The following is a 27,481-nucleotide window of genomic DNA, read 5'->3' as shown; positions in this document are numbered from 1 at the left end:
CAGGGCCATTTCTTGAGATACTAACTAAAATAGAATTAGGTGTGCCGGAAATTCGAATCGGTGGATCGCACGCGATGGCAGCCATGTGGGTCGGTCAGATCGAACAGTTTAAAAAAGGTGAAAATTGGGAAGCTTTCGTGCAACAGCTCGAAGCTTTCATAATGCTAAATGATATACCAGAGAAAAAAAAGCCACGATTCTGTTGACGAGACTTTCAACAGTGGTTTTCGCCGAATTACCGGGAATCACAGGTTCAGCCGAGCCTTCGACGCTCACATGTACGGTGCTGAAAGAAAAACTCTCTGCCGACTTTAGCCCGAAACCAAACGAGCACCTTCAACGATACACCTTCCGAGAACGTAAACAAAAGTCCGACGAGTCTATACAAGACTATGTACTAGCTCTACGAACAATAGCGCAGAAATGCCAGTTCGTAGTGACGAAAATTAACACGCAAGTAAAGGACCAACTTATTTCGGGTGTTCAAAAGAAGCGAGTGAGATATGAATTATTAAAGGAGTCGTCTTCCACGCTAGAAGATCTCATGAAATTAGCAAAAACAGTTGAGTCAGCTAATGAAAAATCCGGGGGTTTTCAAACAACATCAGCGTCGAAAGAAGTATCAACCGCGCAGGAGAAAGCAGACATGCATATCGTGAAATACACGCAAAATCGAGGCGCGGGGCGAGGATACGCAGGCGCACCGCAAAGACGCGGAGCACCATCCGAAGGGCAATGGAATTAGCGGGGAAGCAACAATAAATCATCGAGACCACCGGAAACAAATTCAGGAACGGCTTGTCACTGTTGCGTCGGGAAAAATCACATGAAATCCGAGTGTTACTTACAGAGTAAATATTGTAGCGAATGCGGCACACAAGGTCATATTTATAAAATGTGTAACAAAAAGAGATTAAAACAGCATTCTTGGCGCGCTCAAAATTACGTAGACAGAGAAATAGCTGAGGGAGTAAACAAAAATGAAGTATTTGATAACGACTGTTTTGAAAGCGATTTTTTTCCAGTATGAGCCATAAATACTTCCGAAGTTGTTACGGGTGAGTCAGTAAACAGAAAAGTATTAGAGGTTATGGTGGAGCCTCAGTTTTAAACGATTACAATAAACAATTCACCACTGAAAATGGAAATAGATTCGGGCGCCAGACCGGCAGTAATCTCTAAGCAGTGTTATGAAAATTTTTTCTCACACGCACCGTTGATAACTTCTAAAGTAACACTGCGAACGTACAACAAGCTTCTTATACCATCTTTAGGATATTTAAAGATAACAGCAGAGAGAAACGGTATTAAGAATCATTTAATATCACACGTAGTAAAACAGGGAGGTCCACCCCTTCTAGGTCGCAACTGGTTGCAGGCCTTTGGGTTGTGGCCAATTCGTTTCCAAAACAATATGCACGCGGTCGTTACTAGCAAGCTAGATAGCTCGAAGCAAACTGTAAAGGTAAAAAACACCGTAGAAACGGAAAGATTGAAACGCGAATTCCCTAAGATTTTTGAAGCCGGCATAGGCACGTTTACAAAAGGAGAATTAATATTAACACTTAAAGAAGAAGCTCGTCTCAAATTCCTGCAACCCAGAAAAATACCATGGGCGTTACGCGAGAAGGTCGCGCGTAAATTGTCAAAATTAGAAGCTTTGAAAATAAATTTTCCAGTAGAATACAGTGACTGGGGCTCACCGGTGATGCTTGTGCTGAAGAGCGACGGCTCGGTTCGACTCTGTGGTGACTTCAAGGTCACTCTAAATAAATACTTAGAAATTGATCATTATCCTTTACCGAAAGTTGAAGAAGTTTTGGAAACTCTAAGAAGGGGTGAATTATTCACAAAGCTCGATCCATCAGAAGCTTACCAACAGTTGCCGTTAGCAAAAGATTCAAAAAAACTTGTGGTAATAAGTACGCACCTCGGATTGTTCCAGTACAATAGATACCCTATGGGGTATCAACCGGCCCGGGATCATTTCAGAGGATAATGGCAACATTATTATTAGGTTTTCATTAATGACATTTTGATAGCGTCTGTTGATTTGGAGACTCATTTACTGAGATTGAAAAAAGTAATGAAACGTTTAAGTGAAGCTGGATTGCGTTTAAAATTTGAAAAATGGACTTTCTTACAACCGGAAGTGCGTTATCTCGAGTTCAAAATAAATCGCGAAGGAATATGAGCGCTGCAGGACAAAGTATTGAGTGTAAAAAATGCACCAGCTCCCAAAGACGTTTCAGAGTTACGTAGTTTTTTGGCATCTATAAATTATTATAGCCGATTCATAGAAAACATGGCCCAAAAATTGCGACCATTGTACGCAAGTTTAGAAAAAGGGAAATTCGAGTGGACGGATGAATGCACCAAAGTTTTTGAAGCAATAAAAAAAGAATTGTCACCAGAAAAAGTTCTAGTTCATTTTGACCCGGAGAAAACAATAGTACTCACATGTGATGCTTCGCCCTATGGCACTAGCGCGGTACTCGCGCATCGGGATCAGGATGACGCAGATCACCCAGTTTGTTTTGCAAGCCGTACTCTTGACGCCACAGAAAGAAATTACTCACAAATAGACAAAGAAGGCCTGGCCATTATCTTCGGAGTTCGTAAATTCTATGAGTATTTATACGGAAGTGAATTCATCTTGCAAACAGACTCGGCGGCTCTGATACGAATTTTCAGTCATACAAAATCTATACCTGAAATAGCAGCAGCACGCTTACAGCGATGGGCAATTTTTTTTAGCCCCTTTTCGTTACACAGTTAAGCACATTCGAGGGACGTCGAACTATGCGGACTGGCTAAGTCGTTTACCTTTGTCAGATACGGATGATCACGCGAAAAAATTCCCAGTGTTACAAGATATAGCATACGCATATCTGAACGAAATGAAAAAATTTGATTTCACTTCTCTAATTCGGAAAGACGTCCAACAAGCAACGCGAGAAGATCGAATTTTATGTCAAGTCATGAGGCATTGCATGGATGAATGGTCAGAGAAAGAAAATGATGATACTGATCTAGAAATTTTTTGGAACAGGCGAGATGCCCTAACAATCGAAAATAACTGTCTCTAATGGGGCCATTACGTGATTATCCCAGAAAAACTGCAGCCATTAGTATTAAGAGAACTACATCACAGTCACTTTGGCAGTACACGTGTGAAAGCTTTGGCATGTTCGTTTGTGTGGTGGTCAGGGATAGATAAGGAAATTGACGAGATAACAACTAAATGTAGTCCATATTTGGAAACCCACCAAAAATCACACTGACCCCATGGGCGTGCCCAAAGATTCCTAGGCATCGGATACACGCCGATCTTCTAAGGCCATTATTTGGTCGAATGGTTCTAGTGCAGCTGACATACAGTTTTTTTGTGCAGTTTACATACATTTATTAGTTAGAATAGATATTTGGAATGTTACTCTCCAATGTACAGTGGATAATTATTCTCAATATTGTGATATCCATTGATCTCATCTTCTTAACTGTTGAATTTCTATGTTCTTGGTGTTTAAATAAATAATTGTTTTCTTCTGAGGATGGCCCCTACTCGGGTCAAAACGTTTACATAACACACTTACTAACTGCTCACCAATATTTACCACTTCATCATCAACGAGGTCAAGAATTTTAATTCTTCAATCTCTTGATCCATTGATTGCAATACCGAAGTCGTCTTAGGAGGCAGAAACACCAGGTTTACGCTTTTTAGGTCAGCAATATTGGGATGTGCAGGACAGTTGTCAACTAAGAGCATCCAGGTCTTACGATTGCTCTTATAATCCACTAGCAAGTGCCGTTCATTTTTAAAACATCTGGGATATTGAGATTTCCCGATTGCGAGAGGTTTTGTTTTAACTGAGCCACTCACGTTGGCTGCCACCATCACACATATTCTTTTTATTTGATAACTAGGGGCTTCGCCCCTGCGCGCTTCGCGCGCCAACACCATCTCGGCGCTACGCGCCTCACTATTTCCTTACGCATTGTCTAGTAGACAGGCGAATTTCTTCATGTTAATTTAATGACAGGTCCTGCACTTGCTGTCCACTTCAATTCCTTCTGTGCTTACTTTTCTTTTTTTCATCAATCTAAGCTTCCATTCGTTGGTTGAAAATTGGTGTTCCTTCTCTATTGATATCTGTCTATCTCCTTGACTTTCTGAATTATTTTTGCTACCGCTCTGCCCGCTATTCTCCAAAATCACCTTCTTTATATTTTTTTTTTCTCTATATTTATGTTGCTGTTCACTCCGTAAAACACCTCTTTTTCTTGTGGCCAACATCGATCATGGTCGTCCTCTTGCCTGGTTATAGGAATATTTGTTTATTATTATTCTCTGGCTTATTTGGTTCTTCGCACTTAAAATTTTATTTTCCTTTTTCCTTTGTGATACTTCCGACCATCCACCATCTTCATCGCCTTGTCTGCTGGTTGAAACTCCTCCTTTCTGTTCGTTGGTTGAAAAGCCAGTATGATATTTTTTGTTCGCTTCCCTATATTTTCGCTGCTGTTCCCGTCGTCTAATTTTTCGCTCTTCTATGTACATCACATTGGTTGGTGGTCCTCTCGATTTATTTTCCGAATCAATCATCGCAATCGATTCTTCCAATTCTTCGACACCCTTCGTTGAATTATTTTTACTGCCGCTCTGCCGGTTATTCTCCAAAATCACCTTCTTTATATTATTTTTTTCTCTATATTTGCGTTGATGTTCATTCCGCAAAACACCTCTTTCTCTTGTAGTCAACATCGATCCTGGTCGTCTTTTTTCCTGGTTATACGAATATTTGGTGTATATTATTCTATGGCTTATTCGGTTCTTCGCACTTACAATTTTATTTTCCTCTTTCTTTTGTGATACTTCCGACCATCCACCATCTTCATCGCCTTGTCTGCTGCTTGAAACTCCTCCTTTCTCCATTGTCATCGTAAATCCTGGCTGTCCTTTTGACTGTTTGGTGATATATTTAGATTTACTATTATTTGATTGTTACTTTTCATACTTATTACTCACTATCTGAATTTTATTTTGGTTCTGCAAGACATCAAAGTGTCCACTGTCTCCGTCGCCGGTGAAGAGTAGCGAGAATTGTGTTCCATTTTGTGATCCGATCCGGTGTGGATGAATTTGTTCTTCGCGATACACGATTAAACATATCTTGAAAATATCCGCAGCTGCATATATTGCATTTTTATTCACATGTGATTTGTAATCACCAGGTCACTTAATCACAGCACCGTTTGACTCATTACCTGTAATAAAACCCGCAAATGTAGACCAATTATCCACTATATTTGAAACGATACTCAGTCTCACCTCTGCGTGTCGATCTGGAGTGCCGTATACACAATACGCCAACGCGCGAAAAAGACAATTCCTGTCGGGAATCATCGTGATAATTTTCGTTTGCATGTTCATTTTTTGCGCGTCAGAAACAGATACCTATAAAGATATTTGTCAAAGACTGTCATAAACAGCCGATGACAGCTGTCAAAGGGTTTGCTAGATGCTTTTTGTTTTGTTTTCGGGATCTCACCCCACCGCCAACTTCATGCGTATACTATTGTTATTATAATCTTTTTTTACTATTGTTATTATAATCTTTTTCTACGTTCATTTGTTTGAAACTTTTTTATTAGATAGAGAGATTTTCCTCCCGTGCATTTTCCGCCTTCGAATTTCAATGTCTTGTCCGGGATTAATCTATAAAATAACCAAGTCTCATTTGCATTAAAAATTTCTTCATCTCTGAATTTCGCGTGCAAATTAGACCAAACTCTTTCCAACCAATCGCTCACATCACACTGTTCAACTGACAGAGACTCACCAGCAAACTAACCAGCGACGATCTTGTGTATCACTTTAAAACGGTTGATCCAACTCATTGAGCAACTGAAGTTAGGAATCTTCAACTCTCGAGCAAAAAAGTTAGCTTTTTCTTGAAGCAGAAAGCGTCTTTATAGGTATTTGTGGGTATTCCCTCATTATGCTGAAGCTTAAACCACTGTAATAGTGCTTGATCTACCTGTTCTTGAGTGGATACCCCCACACGTTTAGATTTCAAAACGTTGACATTAAATAGAGGTTCTATCTCATGTTTATTCTTATTTATTGTGGATATTGTAGAATGAGACAGGACGAATTCCTTCGCAAGGGTTACATTTGATTCACCAGCTTCTCAACGGTGCACTTTTTTCTACAATTGAGAAACACTTTCGCTTCACGGAACTCATTTTCGCTTGCGTTACGAGTCTTAACTTATTTATTTATTTTTTTTTATTGTCAAAATATGTCGCTATAAGTAGATGGTTGCTCAAACCGGATTCGTACTATACAGATATGTTTTCATACCATGTCTATATGATACCCAATTTGAGTTTGCATTTTCGTCGCTAAAAACAGTTAGTCGTTATAAACGGAGTCGTTATATTCGGATTCTACTGTATGTACTGTGACGCTGGTTTTGACTGCACCTCGGCCACATTGGCGTAACTACGGGGGGGGGGGGGGCTTGCCACCCAGCCCCCCCCCCCCCCCCCCCCGCCCGGATACTGAATGCCCACCCCAGAAATACCAATAATTAGAGATTGAAAAATTCGCTTACACAGTGATTATAAAACATCCCCCCCCAATACCTCTAAAAAGTATAAAAACAACGCCAAGTAATTTGAACAGTGTTTTTCTGAAGAGAAAACTTTTTAATGTATCATGAGAAGATATATTTGAAAAAAATGAAATAGTTTTAGATATTTTATTTTTGAAATTGCAAAGAACGTGGAGTATCGAAATTAGTAATTTATAAAAGTGTAACGTTCGGATTGTTCGATCTATGACAAGACAGTGGACGAACGAAGACTTGGCTGACGTGACAACGATCGACAAATTGATTGAACACTTGAGTTTGGGAGATGAAAGAGGCGTGACGTTTAAATCTAGAATCGGACTTTTAAATAAATATTCTACCGCCCACTTTTCTCAGTCTCTTTTCTTCAAAACGTTACAATAGGAAGTGAAAGACAGAATGAAACAGCCCTTCGTTAGAAACGTATTTGGGTCATAGATATAAACCAAAAAACGTTAAAATTGTTGTATGGATATATAGACCCACGAGAGCCTATAGATTGTGACGTAGCATTTTTGATGCGCGTTCCAAACGGCTCCCCGATCCCTAGATGAAACTTGAAATTAGGCATCCCTCGATCAGACCGCTAATTATTTCGTAAAAGAGCGCCAGGGCAAAGGTGACGCATCCGATACTCTAAGAGGGGACATTTTTCGGTCTGGCGAATACGACTTTTCAGGATTTTTTTTTTTGTTTCGAGTAAATGCGACATCATACACGGGATCGGCGGCAAATTCGACGGCGTTATAGGATCACAGTCGCGACGGAGCGTGACGAGAGGAGGGCCTCACACGAGGCTACGGAGAGAGTGCCAACGTAGAGATCTGCCGCGAGGGAAGCCAAGGTGGACGAGATTCGCGTTGATGGCCGGCGAGCCGCAGCCTCCACTCACCAAACCGAGGTCAGGCAACCTCACGAAGTCGTCACCACGCCACTGTCGAACTACGGGATACCGGAGACTTGGACAGCCAATCAGCGCCCAGCAACAGCGGGAGTCAACGATAGCGATAAATTAGGCTATAAGAATTTCGTAAAGAGAACACCAATTGGAGCGGAAGAGTTTTTCACGACTGATAGCATTTATGTTCGGGGCATGTTCGAATTGCGGCTCTGATTAGCGGAACTCGACACTCGAGTCCTGGCGACGGTTCGCTAACGTTGTTGTTGAGAAAAGAGAAAATGAAAAAAAATACAGAGAGTAGTAATTTGTGTGCGTCATGGCCGAGGATGGTGTTGGCGCATTTTTGGTGTGGCTGCGAAGCGCTAAGCGCTGTTAATTCTTTGCGAACGTATTTCGAGTGCAATTTAGATCGGCGCACCGATCAACGGTTGGCCAGTTACTCGTTGAGTTAGAGAAGCACTCGAAATTTGTTTGCCGATTTCCTTGTTTGATGGCCCTAGTCTGAGTTCTCGCGAGAACACGGAGAATAACATTTGGTTTGTGTACGGTATAAAGTCGAGTCACGGTTTTGAGTCGAGTCACTCTTGTTTCAAATTGAGTGCGGCCAAATTCCGCTGCACGGGGTCCAGTCGAGTCAGCTTGAGTGAAGGTATCACCTCTAGTGTAGGACGCATATCGTCGTGCGTGAACGCTCGGGTAAGCGGGGCGATTTGTGAAATTTGAGGGAATTGCGAATACGGATTGAGTTCGGACGCGTTGTGATAAAAGTAATACGATTACCGTGGAGACAGACGTAATTACGAATAAAAACTAGAGGTGCGATTAGCGCGTCGAAAAAGGTTTGGTTCTAGTTATTGCCCTTGCGAGTTAGCATTGTGGTTTGGCGATGAGCGCTGTATTTCGTAGAGGACGATCGCGGATAGCGCGTCGAGTACGATTTTGGTTTTGGTTTTTGAGTTATTGTTTATTATTAAGGCAGCGACTAGCGCACGTAGGCTTAGAGGTCTTCTAGATTTGTTTCTGATTTTTTTTGTTAGATCTAAGTATTTGATTTTTGAATCGCGAAGAGCGAATTTTGAATTACTCTTTCTTTTGTCGATATTATCGCTGTCGTGAAATATATTATTTCATTTTATTTTAATTTGGTTAAATAACGTGTTGGTGTCGAAGGTCTCGCTCTCTCTCCCCAAAAATTACCCCTTCGCTCTCCACGCTACTGAGCTACCGAGTTAATTGCCGAGATATAGCGAATTAACGATTTCGAGGCGTGTTAATCACGCCAGGCGGCCAACAGAAATTCGCGATATTCTTTTAGATCCAGTTTACATCGCGGGACGCCGAATTATTGTGCACGCGGTAAGTTCTCGGTCATTTCCTCCGAGTAATCAAGGTACGGGAAAAATCCACGTCACAAGATATATATGTGCTGGCTACAATATGTATAATACAATATGTATACGCGATATATAGGTATGCGTTATTCCCAGGTTCGCTGCGAATAAGGATTTGAGTGATGGAACAAGAGCACCTCCTATTGAGTGGCGCAACGAGAGCCTATGTCAGACTCCGATAACCGTAAGGTGAACGCGATGACTGGTGGGGAGGTTTCAAGCGCAGCGGCAAGCGGCAATCCAGTTTTAACTTGAAACGATTCGTTTGTTTACACATTTTTGGCTACTTGATTAGTCCCGTATTGTGTATTGTGATATAACAATGTAATCCTATTGAGCCCCGGAGTATTTACTGCAGGTGCGTTGATAAAATTAATTTTTATTTTACGATTAGTCGATATATCGTATAGGTATAACATATACCTGTCACCTAACCCATTTTGAATTATATGCAATACTACGTGTTTTTTAAACTTCAATAAGCTTATTCACGAATGTTAGGATTAAAATATTGTACAAATTATTTTTTATTCAAAGTACTTATTAGAATATGAATGAGCTACGAGTTTGGGAAAGAAAATTTCGACATGTATTTGCACATAATCAAAAGTGGGATATAATGTAATATTTATAACATAGCAGACTATTTTTGTGATGCATTTTTTATTTTTTCGATGGAATTCTTGGAATTCGAAAGATGGCAATGAACGTATCTTACCTATCAATTTCACAATTTTTTTAAATTGACATTGGTATCTCTAACTTTAAGGCAAAACATGAAGAAGGTCGAGGACATCAGGACGTTTTTTAAAACTTCTAAAGACACAAATAAAGACAATAAGATAAGCAGTGGGAGAAAACTTAATGCCAAACTCAAAGCAATTTCGAGCACTGTGTCTTGCTCAAATGAAATTATCGAAGCAAAGGCTACTAAAGAACAACATGATTCACCAATAAAATTTTCCTTGCCAACAACACCGTCGACCGTATATAACGTTATCTCGGTTGCAAAAATTGGTAGTGATCCTATAGACTAAAAAATCGGAAAGATCTTGACACACTTTCGACAGGACCATCTCAACCTCGCTTAAATTTTTCGCCAGCAAAATTTCGTGACAAGTTTTGCTCATTTTCTGTCAAAAATTACGGAGATTATAACTGGATCGAGTATAGCATAAAATATGATCTAGATTCGCGGCCGCGAATCGCCGCCAAGTTACGAAGGCGAAAGCTAGCGGAGAATGTATTTATCCGGCCTAACTACTTCCCCATCTTCCCGTGTATAAGCATTTCGTTATATCTCACGAACGCGTGAATATTTTTAAATGTGACTTACATAGCTGATAGTTCTGGCCGATATAACCTGAGTGAGAAAGTTTGATCGAAATCTGTCAAGTGGTTTCCGCAGTATTAGCTCTCAAAGATGATGAAAATAAAAATTATTTTTCTTCTCCTTCTCCAAGCCAGAGCACCTTGTGGACACGATTCCGCTCGAACGCGTGTATGAATCGACTTTAAGTTTTAAGCACAGATTTTTCGCATCGAAATCTCGCTCCCTATTGATTTTGGTATAAATCTCAATTTGTATTCGGCCAGTATAACAGTATAAAGTGGCAAAGTGTGTTGATAAATCAAAATGGCTGCTGGATAAAGCAGTTATTAATTAATAATGCAACAGCCCGATGGCGCTGTCCGCGCTGCAAACCGTTTAAACAAAATGGCCGCGTCATGACGCTGTTACGTTGTCGATCGTAAAATATTCATGATAAATTATTATTATTTAGTTATTCACATGTTATCCAATCTTGAAATTAATTTGCAAATTTCGAGAAAATCGGTCATGCCGTTGGTCTTATAAAATAAGTGAGTGAGTGAAGCAGTGATCGAGTGTCATAAGAGTGAAATAGAATGACCACTGTGGTTTCAAGCAGATTGTTATTATTATTAACTTTTACGAGGGGAAGCCGTAACATGTTAATAATGGATTTTGATGGGTCTCAGGTATATTGAAGTACCTACCCGAGTACCAGGCTATCGGCATTTTGCCAGACGAAGCTTAAAATTGGAGGGCCAGAATTTTTCCCTTGAAATTCGATATTTTTAGAAGCATGATTTGTGTGTATAAAAAGTCAACACGTCCAGTAGAGATTCTGATTTATCCACTGACTCGTAAGAGAGCTAGTCCAACCCTCTAAAGCTCAATTATTAATAGCATCTGCATTACGGGCTCTTGTGATTTTACAAAATGGATCATCCGAAGTAGGTGTAAACACAGAATCGAACCAAAGAAAAGCTGAGATATTCTGCAATCGGATACAAATTCGACAAACAGTCTGAATAACAAACACAATATGATCAGCAACATTTGTGACAAGCATACATGGTTATTAAGCAAATGCCAAGAAGAAGGTTGTTCGCTCGTCATGAATCATCAGATAGAACAATGCTCACCAAAGTATTGGAAAAATACTCACGATGCTTCATTCAAATCAAACGGTATGATACTTCGTTAATTCTCATTAGATTATATTTATACACATAACATTTAATATATGAATAGCTTAGCCTCAACATCTTCATCTTCACCAAATGTATGACTTATTTGTTTATTAATTTGTATGTTTAGTATGTATTTGTTCAATATATTACTTTGATTTAGTGTCGCACAGTGTAATACTTATCATTGATAAAATGGAACCTTTTCCTTGCTTGTTTGTTGTTTCGTTTATTTCACAGTCATTTGGAACATTCCTATTCTGTTCGAAACCATTGGAACTTGTAAATGTTAAACTTCGGCAAGCCGATATTTCAAAGAGAAGATAACCGACAGCTGTGCAAAACTCAACATTCTACACATCTTATTGGAACAAACCGATTGTCATCAGACTACTAAGCATTTACTTCATTTATCTGTTGTTCAGCACCACTAACTATTCACCAAGAAGATTACTATACATGTGTCAATACTTAAATCAGTGGTACGCTGTACATTTTCATATTGACGGAATCACTTAATCTCATATGATATGTACAAACACATTAATGAGATGAGGATGAAGTTAATAACGTTGCTGTAACGTTGCATGTTTGAGAAAAATCATCACTTCGCACCTTTGAGAATGCACAATATTTAGTAAACCATGATAAACAAAACATACTCCCACTTTGGAAAGCAGACTCCTTAAAAAGTCATTCTAAAATTGGGCAACGATCCTTTTTTTCCATCATGTTTCGTTATAATAACATCGCTAACTTCAGCCTCATGTAATGAACTAAAATCGTTTCCTTTGATTCAGCTACATACATAATAAATCCTGATTGTTTTTTGTTTTATGTTTCGCAGTCACCCAGCCCATTCTTATCCGACCATTGATCTGTTAAAATCACTAACATTACGCTGTGGCATAACTACGTCCTAACACAGAAGGACAGCTACTTGGAAATTAGCACTCTATGTATCACTCACTGTCTCGAACAGTCTTTCATTGACTTTCCAATTATTAACTTCATCTACCTATCCATCAGCACCATTGGCTTTACAGCAACAAGCGGTATGCGCTGACCACAATACTATTACTAATAAACCACCTGTTACCATATGATTGCTCTACTGAGGACTTGTAAATTTCTGTGCGGATTGTGCTGTCTTTCGTAATCGTATCTCTCAAGCATGTTTATCTGCTTTGACTGTTGCAGTACACAAAGTTGTAGCTGGCAGCACGAATTAGCATTTAAGATTCTAATTTTTATTCGAATAAGGTAGTGACGTATGAAAATCAAAATGTGGTGAAATAACTAGAACTCTCAACTATTTTATAGCATCATGACGATAAAACTGAACTGCATTATTTTATTTCAAAAAAGTTTAAACACGTTTGAATGCTAACTTTAGCTGCTACTCTCAGCTTTATTTGAAGTAATAGAGTTGCATTACGAAGTACAATCAAGTGACTATATTGTTATTAATCTATGCTCTCATATTTTTTTAAACTCAAGAATTGTTTCAGATATATGCCGGTGTCAAATTGACTATATGAGCAGATCATCACGCTTTGCAAGCTTCTCTGGACCTCAATAGACATGTATCCAGTTGTATAAAATTTTCGATTCAATCATAACAGCACCTTAATGGATTTGAGTAACTCTGAGATTCAGAAGTGAATCCTAAAACAAGATACGATGCATAAAAGTCAGTATTTCGTGCAAACTATTGTTTGTCGAAATTGACGTACACCACTCATGAATTACAATTATTTAATGAAATAGAATATTATAAAATAGCGTATCTCAAATGTCCATCAAACAGGAATGTAATCTGCGGAGCGTGTTGGTGTAAGATTGGAGAAATAATTTGAAAGCAGAAGCGGGCGAATATTTCAATAGACTAACGGTAACATCAAGGTGTTGTATCAGGTGTATTATATTATACTAAAGGTTTAGCGTTTCGACCTCAACACGTTGCTCGTTTTCAAGGACCTCAGCGCTACACGCTTCAATGTTCGGCGCTTCACGAAACACATTTCGACGACTAATATAACTTTAACAGCATGAATTTCATTTTCATTCGTGTAACGCTGATAATCAACAAAAATGGGCTCCACCTCCGACGCATTCCATCACCCACAATGTAAACTCTGTATTCTCACCAATTTCTTATCACTTTCAAAACATTACTTTTGCTCACCTGTACATGGTTCTATATGGTACTAAACAAGCAGTAAAATGCTGCCCTGGAAAAATAACTACCATCTGGAACTTTTGAATCACTTTCAGTTTAAGACATAAATTTTTCTCCATCCTGTCGCATCCTCGCAATGTCTTTATTACTTGTTAGAAAATTGAGATAGATGTTTGTGGTTACGGAATATGTCGTTCCGGCGCTGGATCAGCGAATTGAGGCTTGGACTCAGTCCGGCTACATCTACGTAAGTGTGAATATAGAAAGTGTTTTTCCTCTTCGAGCACAACTTGTAAGAATGTCTGTAAGTGTGTTTACATTTTGGAATCTTACGCTTCTGATGCGAAGCTCGTAAGATAGTCTACGTAAGGTTGCTCGCAATTTTCCTTATCCCTCATGCGAATGCGGGTGTTTCTATTGAAGATCTTGACACGGCCTACAGACGCATAATATGATCGGGTGCACCACACAAGTCTTCGAAAGACTACTGCCATATTATTATTATTCATGTAACCGTGCGTAAATTGGATCAGCCGTAATACTATTTGCATTCTCATGATGGTTGTAAGTCAGAACGTTCTCAACTATGAATGCTACATATCTGAATATGTATAAGAGTGTAGTCCCTAACAATTACTTCATTGTTTACTACGGTACAGCAGTATCATTCCCGCATACTTACAAAAAGTGATGAAATCTAGGCAAAAACATCTGAAACGTAAAAACATCCGCCAAGGTATCAAAACCAAATCACAATAAAAATTCAAGAACAACTTAGATATTGCCAGTCTCTGTCGTGAAATCAGGAAAGAACCCCAAGCCCTACGATCTCTCAGCAAGTAGGTATACGTTGTGAAGTTGGACCTCGCTGTTTCGTGTAGTGATATTCAAACATCATTCCAAGCGCTACGTACTTGGCCGGCAAATTTTTGTTGAAAATCAATTACCAATGATATCGTATCATTTTGCGGAATAATGACGTGAGAATATAAATTGTACATGTTTTTATGGCGTGGGATAATATTTATTTAATCACGCGGAATAAAAACTCGATGCTGTATGAAAACAGTATACTTGATTGAATACGTAACATGACACAAGCAACCAAAGCTTTCATATGACCAGTTTACCTGCCAATATCTTTTCCTTGCTAGCAAGCTGAAAAATATTTTAATTTTTACTAACCATGTTCGAAGATGCTCATAATAACGTAATAAAGGGCAATCTTAGAATTGCATGGAGAGGAATTAATGGGTTCCTCGTGCGTATTGAGCACACACCGTGTCGAAGAAATCTCACAGCAAAGAATATGCTACAATCTCACAGCGAAAATATGACGAAGACCTTCTGTTAGAGTCTGGAGATTGACTATTATTATGTTATAGTTATATTCTCTGACACCATGACCCAGCGACCTTATTCATTTGTAGACAAATGATTGAACATTTGACGACTCAGAATATTATATCGGCATCAGTCGTATAAAGTATACATTTTTCTAAAATCGTTGCGTGCGAGTGCACGGGAGTGATGGTGTGCAGGCGCCTTCGGCGCCTGCGTGCCAGCGCGTTTTTCGGATTGCAATCAACAACACATGATTTTGAATAAACGAATGAATCGCACATGTGCATTCCAAAATTGAAATTATACGATAATATTATTGTTTAAAGCTATCTGATTAATAGACTGAATCTTATGAAGTCCTCAATTCTATAAAATATGTAAATAAATTCCAAGTGGCAAAGAAAAGTAACAAATCCGATGTGTTAGTAACATTAAACAATCTGTCATCAACCAGTCATTCCGATGCACAATTCCTTTTGTTGAAAAAAAAATCAGTTCATTGATAGATGGTAAGAGATACTCTTGGAGACGGAATTATTACACGGGATCACACACGTCACGAACAAGTATGACCGTCTCGTTAAAAAATATAAAGCGAATGTGCCCGCCGAGTACGTAGCGCTTGGAATGATGTTTCGATATCACCACACGAAACAGCGAGGTCCGACTTCACGACGTATACCTACTTACTGAGATCGTAGGGCTTGGGGTTCTTTCCTGATTTCACGACAGAGACTGGCAACATCTAAGTCGTTCTTGAATTTTTATTGTGATTTGGTTTCGATAACTTGGCGGATTTTTCTACATTTCAGATGTTTTTGCCTAGATAAAATTTACTGCTTTGTATGCAGGCAGTTTTTGTCAGGTAATATACGAGAACAAAATAAAACGTTTGCCAGACGCGGATTCGGAAATTGGAAAAAAACTAGAGATTCTAAAAAAACGCGCTATGTCATCTTTCCACGCTCAGTGTACCGAAATGTATGTGTCTTACAAGAAATCGATTATATCAGAAGACGTTCAGCAACAAATCATTCAACAACATCAAAAGGAAGTTGTCGAAAATAGGGAACATTTAATGAAACTTATTGACGTTATCTTGTTATCTGTTGTGGCATGGATTTTTCCCGTCCTTCGGTCACTCGCAGAAAATGACCGAGTACTTACCGCGTACACAATAATGCGGCGGCTATCACGGATCTTACTAAAGATATCGCGAGATTCTGTTGGGCGCCTGGCATGGTCAATACGCCTCAAAATATTTATCTTCGCTAAACCTCGGCTAATATGCTCGGTAGCTCAGTACGCGGAGAGGGAACGGGTAATTTAAGAGAGAGAGAGAGACACTTGACAAAAACACGCTAAGTAAAATTGAATATCATATTTTACAATAGCGGCGATACAAAAACAAAAAAAAGTAATTCAAAATTCGTTCTTCGCGATACCGAAACTAACAATTAAAAAATAAAACCAAATCAAGAACAACCAATTCTCCAAAATAACTTAATCCTATTAGCGCCAGTCGTACTCTAATTAATTAGCAAAAGGGAAAAAACTGAAAACAAGCGATTACTTGACACGCTAACCGCGATCGTCCTCTGCAAAACTACGGCGGTAATCGTAGCACTACTCAATATCTGAAATTACAAACAATTCTTGATTTCCTAATTTTACTACAAGAAAGCTGATGGCGATGCATCCGAAGCTCGATTCATACCCGTACCAAACCAAAAATTAAAAGGTCGTACCGCTAAACTGAGCGTTCACCCACGTCGACATGCGACCTACTCGAAAGGCGACTAGACCCCGTGCAACGGAATTTGGCTGCACGCAATTTAAGAACAAAATAACTCAACTCAAAACCATGACTCTAGTCTAGATTTTCCATAAGTGATATTGACTTTTTTTATTCATACTTAATTATCATTTGTAATTGGATAAGCTCAAGGGTCGTTCTGATCCCAGTGTGATTCCAGAGAGATGTGGAATCTAGAGGTCAAGTTTCAATCATGCTTTTATTGTGAACTAACAGACATGTACTTTGCAGTAAATAGTATGTGATTCGGATTTTTTTTTTAGCGCGAGGTAATTAAATATATGCATTTTTGATCAGAGAAGGTATTTTTGAGGGTAACGACCAAATTTTTAATGTACTTCGTAAAAACTTTTTGCACCAGATGTGCGTTTTGGAAAAATTGATTTTATTGACTTATACGAATCATCAGGGAGAATGTTTGTTCTGTACCACCCCTTTGAAGAGCGAAAGACGAAAGTAACTCGTCTGTTGTATAGTCCAGTAGAATTAGGAAAAAGGGTGGTTGTGATTGGTGGGAAGCCAATTTTTTGTGGAATGGGTTCCTTTTACATATAGAAACATATTCCGAAGTTGCGCCATCTCAAGCTTTTCCGCACAATTATTTAGAGACGTTTAAATATTCCAATTTCGGGATTTTCTCCTTTTTTAGACCATTTTTCCTCTATTACTCGTAAAGTATCGACCCTACGAGAAAAATGTATAGAAGCAAACTTGTTCAAAATCAAATTTTACACACGGATACGTTGTTTAAAAAAATTTTTAAAAATTTTTTCATCGCCAAATTAACGATTTTCGATGATTTTTTATCGAAAAAAATACTTTTTTCACACGTATTTTGCAAACAATTGAAATCGAACAATCTTTCTCTGGAGGGTCAGAAAGAGTACATCAAACCTTCATGAAAAAGCATGCGCAGCCCGATCGCTGTGCGCTCGATAGTTTTTTCCGAATATCATTGTTAGTTAAGCCCGATTCGAGAGTTGCGTTATCGTAATTGTTAACGTGAGCCAAAATGAGGCCTTCTGAGTTGCTGCCGATTTTTTTACAGATACCTGGGACCTCCCCCTAACGTGTCCAACAAGTTTTACCATCCTATTGCAATTATTATGAACTAGGGCATTTTCCGAAAAATGACTCAAATTTGACCTTAGCAACAAATGCTAATAAGTTCGTCAATTATTGTCGGAATCGAATTCGGGAAAGTGGAACAGTTAGAGCAAAAGAAGACGCAACTTTTGAAACAAGACTCATGGTAATCGGACAGTTTGTTTGTTAACTAGAACACTTCAAAGTCGAAGTGACTTTGTTAATTAACAAATTACGATTTCGACATTTTACGAACGCTATTGTCTTCTTTAATATCAGTACTTGATATGCCAAACAATGTTTTTCGAGCTTCTAACTGATTTCATATCGAAAATCAAGTGAACAACTTAGCTTGTTGAGGCAAAAAGTGCGCGGCAGACCGTCGGGCGCCGTGGTGGGGGGAGAGACTCGCCGCAACCGCCAGGCGCAAAAATCGAATTCACTGTTTCAATAACGTGCGCGCGTTTTTTTTCGACAATATCTCGGGTTCTAATTGACGTATTTTGATGATTTTTTTTTTTAAATCGATATGCCGAGTCGTGAGTAACACGAATATCGAATCACGTTCAACAAATTCTTTTATTTAAACACTCAAAATCGGACGGAAGTATAAATCTCGATTTTTTTCGTTGCTAATCATTAGTTTATTCACGAAAATTTAGATTTCCATGCTGAGTATTCGTTTACATTATTATTCATCATTATGATAAAATGAACAAAATACTCCCAAATTTAAAAAATTTAATAATATTATTGTTGAGTTTGTAATATGTTGCAAAAATCAGTATTATAATAAGTGAATTATTATTGATTAATCAAATACAATGTTATTCATTATTTCGGCCGAAATAATTATTTATTATTATATATTATTGTTGAGTTTGTAATATGTTGCAAAAATCAGTATTTCGGCCGAAATAATGAATAACATTGTATTTGATTAATTAATAATAATTCACTTATTATAATACTGATTTTTGCAACATATTACAAACTCAACAATAATATATAATAATAAATAATTATTTCGGCCGAAATAATGAATAATATTGTATTTGATTAATTAATAATAATTTACTTATTATAATACTGATTTTTGCAACATATTACAAACTCAACAATAATATTATTAAATTTTTTAAATTTGGGAGTATTTTGTTCATTTTATCATAATGATGAATAATAAAGTGAACGAATACTCAGCATGGAAATCTGAATTTTCATGAATAAACTAATGATTAGCAACGAAAAAAATCGAGATTTATACTTCCGTCCGATTTTGAGTGTTTAAATAAAAGAATTTGTTGAACGTGATTCGATATTCGTGTTACTCACGACTCGGCATATCGATTTAAAAAAAAAATCATCAAAATACGTCAATTAGAACCCGAGATATTGTCGAAAAAAAACGCGCGCACGTTATTGAAACAGTGAATTCGATTTTTGCGCCTGGCGGTTGCGGCGAGTCTCTCCCCCCACCACGGCGCCCGACGGTCTGCCGCGCACTTTTTGCCTCAACAAGCTAAGTTGTTCACTTGATTTTCGATATGAAATCAGTTAGAAGCTCGAAAAACATTGTTTGGCATATCAAGTACTGATATTAAAGAAGACAATAGCGTTCGTAAAATGTCGAAATCGTAATTTGTTAATTAACAAAGTCACTTCGACTTTGAAGTGTTCTAGTTAACAAACAAACTGTCCGATTACCATGAGTCTTGTTTCAAAAGTTGCGTCTTCTTTTGCTCTAACTGTTCCACTTTCCCGAATTCGATTCCGACAATAATTGACGAACTTATTAGCATTTGTTGCTAAGGTCAAATTTGAGTCATTTTTCGGAAAATGCCCTAGTTCATAATAATTGCAATAGGATGGTAAAACTTGTTGGACACGTTAGGGGGAGGTCCCAGGTATCTGTAAAAAAATCGGCAGCAACTCAGAAGGCCTCATTTTGGCTCACGTTAACAATTACGATAACGCAACTCTCGAATCGGGCTTAACTAACAATGATATTCGGAAAAAACTATCGAGCGCACAGCGATCGGGCTGCGCATGCTTTTTCATGAAGGTTTGATGTACTCTTTCTGACCCTCCAGAGAAAGATTGTTCGATTTCAATTGTTTGCAAAATACGTGTGAAAAAAGTATTTTTTTCGATAAAAAATCATCGAAAATCGTTAATTTGGCGATGAAAAAATTCTTAAAAATTTTTTTAAACAACGTATCCGTGTGTAAAATTTGATTTTGAACAAGTTTGCTTCTATACATTTTTCTCGTAGGGTCGATACTTTACGAGTAATAGAGGAAAAATGGTCTAAAAAAGGAGAAAATCCCGAAATTGGAATATTTAAACGTCTCTAAATAATTGTGCGGAAAAGCTTGAGATGGCGCAACTTCGGAATATGTTTCTATATGTAAAAGGAACCCATTCCACAAAAAATTGGCTTCCCACCAATTACAACCACGATCTGCCACTTTTTGACCTAATTCCACTGGACTATATGGGAAATCGATACTACATCTTAATTTCTGTATGTGAGTGAAATTTAATAAGTTACTTTTGACTGGCAAACACCGGTCTGCCCCATAGCGAGAGGAGTTCTTCGTCAGTTTTATGGAGAATCCATACTACTTTCCAATCTCTGTATTAATTTATCAATTCTATCACCTGTTAGAGATAATGAGAGTGGAATAATTTTTCACCAATATGAGGTTTCAATATCATTACTTCTTCGAAAAAGTTGATACTTCACTGATGAAATCAAAGTTTGGTATTTCGTCAACTCGACATTCGTCAAATTCGCACATTTATGTACGTGAACAATTTATGAAGCAATCGGACCACGAATTTATACAATTGATTGTGTACATTGCGATGCTTATGAGCATTGTTGTGAAAGATTCACGAATTGTCATAATGCACCCAGCATCGTCTATGCAGGTTTCTACTATTGAACCTGATTAGAAGATGCGCGCTGTGTCACCTAACGGTGTGCAGAGGTACCTCGGTACAAAACTTTTCGCCATCTAGCGGTATGCGAAAGTACCTTGGTACTGAACTCTGCATTACCGCGGCGAAAGGGGTACACGTCGGAGTTTTCAAGCAACTTTATAAGCACCATATGAGTCGCTATCACTGTCGTTGCTTGTACAGCCGCGGTGCATCTATTCGGATGATGGTTGTTGTGAAAGTATGTAAAACATGAATTGTGAATAATAAAATGATAAATAAAAGCATACCCAAAATAATAGATGAAAATAGCATCGCACGATGATTCAATAAAAATATAGCCCTTAGTCCACCATTAATTAAGGTCCCGCTGACCTGGCATGTCCTATATATATTTCGTGACGTCAGAAGCGGGTAAATCGCCCGCACAAATCCTGATAAAACGGGGGTACGAATCTGACTGGAAAAATTTTCAAAACATAGCTTGAATAAAATTGTACGTCTGTATCTCAGTCACTACTATCGCAGATCACTGATAAAGTCTGATAAAAATAATGATGAACTCAATAACATCACGTCCCGTCAAACATGGCCGATCGGGCTAGCGACTTGTTGAATATTCACCGCTTGTACGAACTCAGAATTTCTTTCACTTTTGCCAGGGAGATACCGACGTACAAAAACACACACGTAATCCGGGAAAACCTATAGCACCAGTCAGTTTTCCGTAAATATGGCACAATTTGTGCGGGCGATTTTCAGGTGACAGGAGCCCGTTCTGATGCACAACAAGTCTGTAATTTAGTTCAACGTTGAACCTCCAGAAGCGCTGTAGTCGACCGGAGCGGTACCAGATGGTAACACCACATAGTATACGCACACGTCCTATGTTTCTGCTAAAGCAACAATCTGCAGTGCCGACGAGAGCATAGGCGAAAAAATGTACAACTCACTCAGAATAACCGCTAGATTTCGAAATTCGTGCATATTATAAGGCATCGTTTTGAAATGGTAACATCAGTTCACAATCGCGGTAACTATTCGTAATGGCACGTAGCTCGACTGTATGTGAACGGGGCATCTCATGCAAAACCGACCAACCCGTGACCCCGACCAATTTTGATTCTATTGAAAATTTTACACTTTCTTGTACCTGCCAAAGGCAGTCTGTCTGAAACATTTTAGATGTTTGTCTCGACCCATCCAAACACCATAAATTTATCAAAATTTCGCACAATTTTTTTTTATATGCTCATGACTTTTCCAAAACCCGATATTAAAATATTATACTGTTTCTTTTCTTGTTTTGAGTCGTAGTTTCGAAAAGAAAATTATACCTTTTCATTTTATTGAAGGGTTTTGGGGCATTCTACATCGAGTACGCACCACTTAAGTCTGCCATTTTCCGTCGATTTGATGGAAAATCATTAACAAAAACGAAAATACCTATCCATTAATTCCCGTTCGTCGAAAAGGCAGATATGAATGGCGAATAATTGACATAGAATGCCTCATATACGCTCTGGATATCCTCATCTCATAGTAGCATCAGTGTCCGCAAAATTGTCATACTTACAGATTATTGACCGAAAGATTAGATGCGGCAGTAAAATAAATACTGAAATTGCAGGAAACACGCATGTATAGGCGTGAGGGTTTGGGGTTGAGATCAACAATTGTGCTTTTGAACGGACCTTTATTTATTTGTTTGTAGCCAATTTGGGGGGAGGGGCCGGTTGACAATCGTCCAAGCCTGTTTTAAAGATTACCCTCATATATACGCGAAATTGTTTCTGAACCGAATATGTTTAACAATACTAGAAATCCATCCCGCAGAAAATCTTTGTCATTGTACATACATACAATTACTGCATACAAAGGTTCAAGATTCATGGCAAATATTTTACAGGGCCGATCCTTGTTAAAATTCTGATGAAGATTTGCTTGCCAATTTTTTCTGTTTTTAATTCTCAACAAATAAGGATTTCATACTTTATTTGCTTCGTTTCATTTGTCAATTACGCCTAGTTCCGAATGATGCTAGCAAATGTTTTTTTTACATCAGACGAATTACCTGAAAGTTACTCATTAGGTGAAAATCGTTATAAAACTACACACCGTGACTTCTCGTAGATGGTATACGCTACGGATACGCTAGTGAGTTTTGGGTTAGTTTCTGCATCGCATACGACCTACGAAAAGTCGGGGTATGTGTTACTGCTGTACATCAAAGTCCGGCACTATCCTATAATATTTCACAGAAATTTGGAACTCTCGCAGGGATCAACTTCTTCGAATTCCTAGTACTATCCCTCACACGCCACTGTCCCCACTATCCGCGCGGCCGTCAGTTCTGCGTTTCCTCGCGTACCGTCCACATCCACTTTTCGCGGTGAACGTAGCAAACGCGAGTGTTTTGGTAATTTGCCGTGTCACAAGTTCTAATCAGGTGCAAATTTTCACGCGGCTAGTGTGTATACATTGTAACGCTAAATTCTGTTACCCTCGGATGAGGACTTACCGTTGACACTTTGGCGCGGTTCTCTACCTATCCACAATATCAAACTATAACAAAATCAATTGTGTTGGGCGCCAGACGCGTTAGCGTCGATTTTCAAACAATGATACAAATCAATAGAAATAACACAAAACCGTACAAAAGAGATAAATAGAGAACCCGTTGTATGGCTGGCTAGGCTCAGGTACGTTCGCGCACATCCCGGTAAAATGGCGGTATTCAAGGCAGCTAACAGTAATTCCAGAATCAAAGAAGATAACAAAATAAGGAATAAAAGAATAAAAGACTCACGTCAAAAGGAAAATGAACAGGTCAATCGATCATATATTGTCGAGAAGATTACATGGTTGAGACAGGCAAATAAAATGGTATCGACAGCGGTAGTTAATAAAATAAATAATCGTTGTTCACACAAATTTCGGTAGAATAGCAGTAAACGGTAGCTTTAAAACGAGAGACGGTAGTTAACAGAGAAAAATGAACGTAGGTCGGGAGATGCGATATAATGCAAGAATTGACTTAAAACTACACGTCACTGTGCGACATGATCTTACCCAAGTTGCAAATGACGCTACGAAAATTATTATTCTGTCAATTAAAAACGAGAGAACTTTACTGCGATCGGTAGAAAACAACGTAACGATAGTTCGGTACATGATACGACAAATTTACCATAAATTATAACCAGTACGAGAGATTGACATTCGTTAACAATTTACAAAGTCGGCAAACGATCGACTAGATAGCCTTCGGTAGAATTATTCATAAACGGTAGATTCGATAATTAATAATTATTACGGACTTGAGGAATTAAATAATGAATTCCTAAACATGACTTTTGAGAGAATACAAAATACAAAATTATGAGAAAGTGAGAATTTCGGAGAGTTTACAAAATAAAGAAATGCACTAAATACACCGCAGTACAAAAGAATAATTCGCAGAACTTAATTTAACAAAATACAGAGAAATAAATAACAGGCAAAAATAATATAAAATTGCCAATAGCAATAAAGAAAAGGTGCGGTAATATCTAGGGGCTGATTCTACGCTCGGTTGTAGTCCAAGGAACTCGATATATGATACAATAGGCACAAAAATAAATAAAAATATAATAAGCAATAACAGAAATAAAATATGGAGCACACTACTGATACAAAAAGAGTATGGAATAAAATATTAAGCCAATAGGGCTCAAAATACGATAGAAAGTACAGAAGCAGGCTAATAGAGATTCACAAATAATCAGAGAAATCATAAATACAAGAGAAATAATTATTCGGCAGTTACAAGGTCGCTCAGATACGAAAATAATAAATTACTGAAATCATGCAGTCACACGGCGGCTTACTGCAACTCTAGGCCGTGGACCATGATTCATACAAAACTGGCATCACAGGATGCAACCAAGAAACAATAAATGGAATATTAATGACTGAAATCATGCAGCCACACGGCGGCTTACTGCAACTTTAAGCCGTGGACCATGATTCACACAAAGTCGATAAATACCATAAGAAAGAACAAAAATTATGAGCAACTTCGTAACGATACAATTCAAAGGCAGAAGCCTTACCTTGGCTAGTGACTTCAGGCACACAAACTGACTCTAATTTGAATCAAACTTAGAATAATGGAACGAAAGTAGAAAGGGAGGAAAGGACTTGAATTTACAGGAAGAAGTTAACGATAGTGCAACGATAGAGGGTATGGAAAAACGGTAGATACAAGAACGGTAGGATGAGAGGAAAAAGGATCGGTAGCTTAAATCGAGAGAATAATCGGGAGGATGCGGAAAACAAGCTGTCGCTCAGCAGGTCAAGCGTAGAATAGGAGGTCGTAGTTTGGCTCGCCGATCTCGCGGTTGTCATGAGGTGATTCTTCTTCTTTGATTGGTTGGTTGACCCCCACCGCAAATAGGCCATCCCCCTGTGGCGAATATTGGTTACTGCGTGGTCATACGTTTTCCAAAATTACCGCTAGATGTGGCGTAATGTGCTGCTCGCGATTTCGTCGTTGACACCAACTCGTACGATTTTGTAGCTGCTTCGGTTTACGGTCCAGGCTGCCTATCATCGGGGACTTCTTTGACAGAGGCATACACAGGCTGCCTCTCGGCCAAAGTTACCGGGTGGAGAGTGACGCCTCATTGTTCACCTCCACCGGCTTTCTGCACAGACAGTAGCTAGCTGCCTGTACCTGAGGTCGTGCAGTCAGACAGTTGGCCAAACCGTGGACCACGACCTACACAATTAGTCCCTGCCGATAGGAAGGCAGCGTCGATCCTAGGAACGATGGCTTTATCAACCTGAACGTAGTGGTTTGGGGTCGGTCCGGCACCAGGCCGGTAAGTCGGAGGATGGCAGGCTACGGTCTGCCCTTCACGCCATCCTTACGGCATCCGATAGAGCTGGCGGCTGGTTCCTCTTCGAGAAACGGTGCCCTTGGCCGCCGGGAGGATTTTTATCTCCCTGTTCACCGGCAGTCGAGGCGATACGGAAGGTTCGGGTGGAAGCTACCCCAGGTGTATATAAAGGTGCACCAAGGTAGCCAGTATAGTCTGATTAGACCGTCGGTAGGCGAAGTCGTCGAGAGCTGCAAACGGTAACTAGTGGTCCCTTGTTGGTCGGGATCGTTGTCGTCCAAGTACCTTATTAGCTTGCGCCGAAGCGCGAAATAAAGAATTTACAAAAAAGAATTAGTTAAAAGTAGTTATTGCCTATTTTGTATCGAGTTCGGTTGGAGTACCCTGCTGAGGACGCGTAAACTAAAAATAATAGCGGTTGTGTGCCCTTGTGACGGGCGGTTCTGAAACGCCACGTTACAACATATATTTGTTACAAACAAAAATAATCCTGTCAGTGCAACAATAGATAAGTTACGTCACACGGCTGAACCGAAAAAAGGTTAAATTTGACGCGCCGACAAACGAATCGTTCGTTGAAATCGTAAGTGTTTTATACTGCAAATTTCTGTTATGCAATTATAGATATCATTTACAAAAATCCTGCCAAATCTGCACTTGCTATGCAGGGTGATTCATAATTCACAGCAAATACTTGACAGGGCGAATCCTTGTCAAAATTGGAGTCGAAAGTTCCTAAGAAATTTTTCGGGAAAACGGCTTTTTTCATTCGAAGAAACGGAAATTTGATTTTTTCGGATTTCTTCTTCGATCAAGTTTTTTTTTCTCTGTTCTCTTCATATATTATATAATCATTTTGATTTTTCGTTAGGAGTGTGCAGAACATAAGAATTGCTGAATGCTTCGTTGCGAATACCACAATTTTATCGGAGCCTAGATTCGAATGCTCGGAGAGTTCAATTATTGTAATCGTACGGTAATTTTCTTTTCCGATAATTGGAGAAATTTACACGAGTTGACATATACCCTGAATACGATGCAAATATGCGAGAAATTTCAAATCTTAAGGAAAATAAATATCACGACTGTTATTATTTCATCATATAAACCATAAAAAGTCAGTTGGGTTTTAATTTAGGTTCTTGAGTCAGAAATATCATCCTGACAAAAAATGCCCGCGTATATTCCAAAACAATGAAAGCTTTTTCGAAGTGAAATGTGAGCATAAAAAGTAAAAACCTATTTCTACAATTTTTTTTCCGGAAGCGACGAGTCATTCACTTTTATTGCAAAATGAGCCGCAGTAAACTTGAAGAATCAATATCTCATCTCCGGTTCTATTTGACGTAGAAAAATGATTCACAGCACATTCGCGAGCAGAGAAGATGAGCTTTCGTAAAAACTTTGGTTTATTCGGAAACATTGAACATTGTAATATATAAAGTGTTCTTCCTCTTCGAGCACAACTTGTGAGAATGTCTGTAAGTGTGTTTACATTTTGGAATCTTACGCTTCTGATGCGAAGCTCGTGAGACAGTCAATGACCGTCTAATATTGAAATGCGGATATGCTTTATCAATATTAATATTAATCACGAGGCATTTTTCATTGTTGAAACGTATAATTTTGAAAAACTGGTGAATTCGAAAAATTAACGACGGAGCCAGGAATCGAACCTGGTATCTAGCGATGCTTTACCGGAGCCTTACTCCACTAGACCACCTAGCCGCCCTGACTCTGATGTCGTTAATTCCTCTCATCACCAGTAAGTTCAAATTTGTTTTCTTGTGCTGTG

The 27,481-nt window shown here is 38.7% G+C and overlaps 2 protein-coding genes across 3 annotated transcripts in view; one reads left to right on the top strand and one right to left on the bottom strand.

Annotated features, from left to right (window-relative positions):
* Positions 1 to 27,481, bottom strand: part of LOC124183578 (sodium/calcium exchanger 1) — a 1,216,563-nt gene that overhangs the window by 68,861 nt on the left and 1,120,221 nt on the right. The window lies entirely within an intron of this gene.
* LOC124183886 lies at positions 1,142 to 1,999 on the top strand. Its single transcript, XM_046573025.1, has one exon. It carries the CDS (start codon positions 1,142 to 1,144, stop codon positions 1,997 to 1,999), a length of 858 nt encoding a protein of 285 aa, XP_046428981.1.

This window comes from Neodiprion fabricii, chromosome 5, assembly GCF_021155785.1.
Source record: "Neodiprion fabricii isolate iyNeoFabr1 chromosome 5, iyNeoFabr1.1, whole genome shotgun sequence".
In the NCBI taxonomy this organism is placed as follows: Eukaryota; Metazoa; Arthropoda; class Insecta; order Hymenoptera; family Diprionidae; genus Neodiprion; species Neodiprion fabricii.
Note: the sequence above shows the minus strand (reverse complement) of the source record. Positions and strands in the feature narration are given on the sequence as shown.

Bases quoted from the DNA above. Each gene is read 5' to 3' on its own strand.
- LOC124183886 (XM_046573025.1), top strand. From the start codon at position 1,142: ATGGAAATAGATTCGGGCGCCAGACCGGCAGTAATCTCTAAGCAGTGT.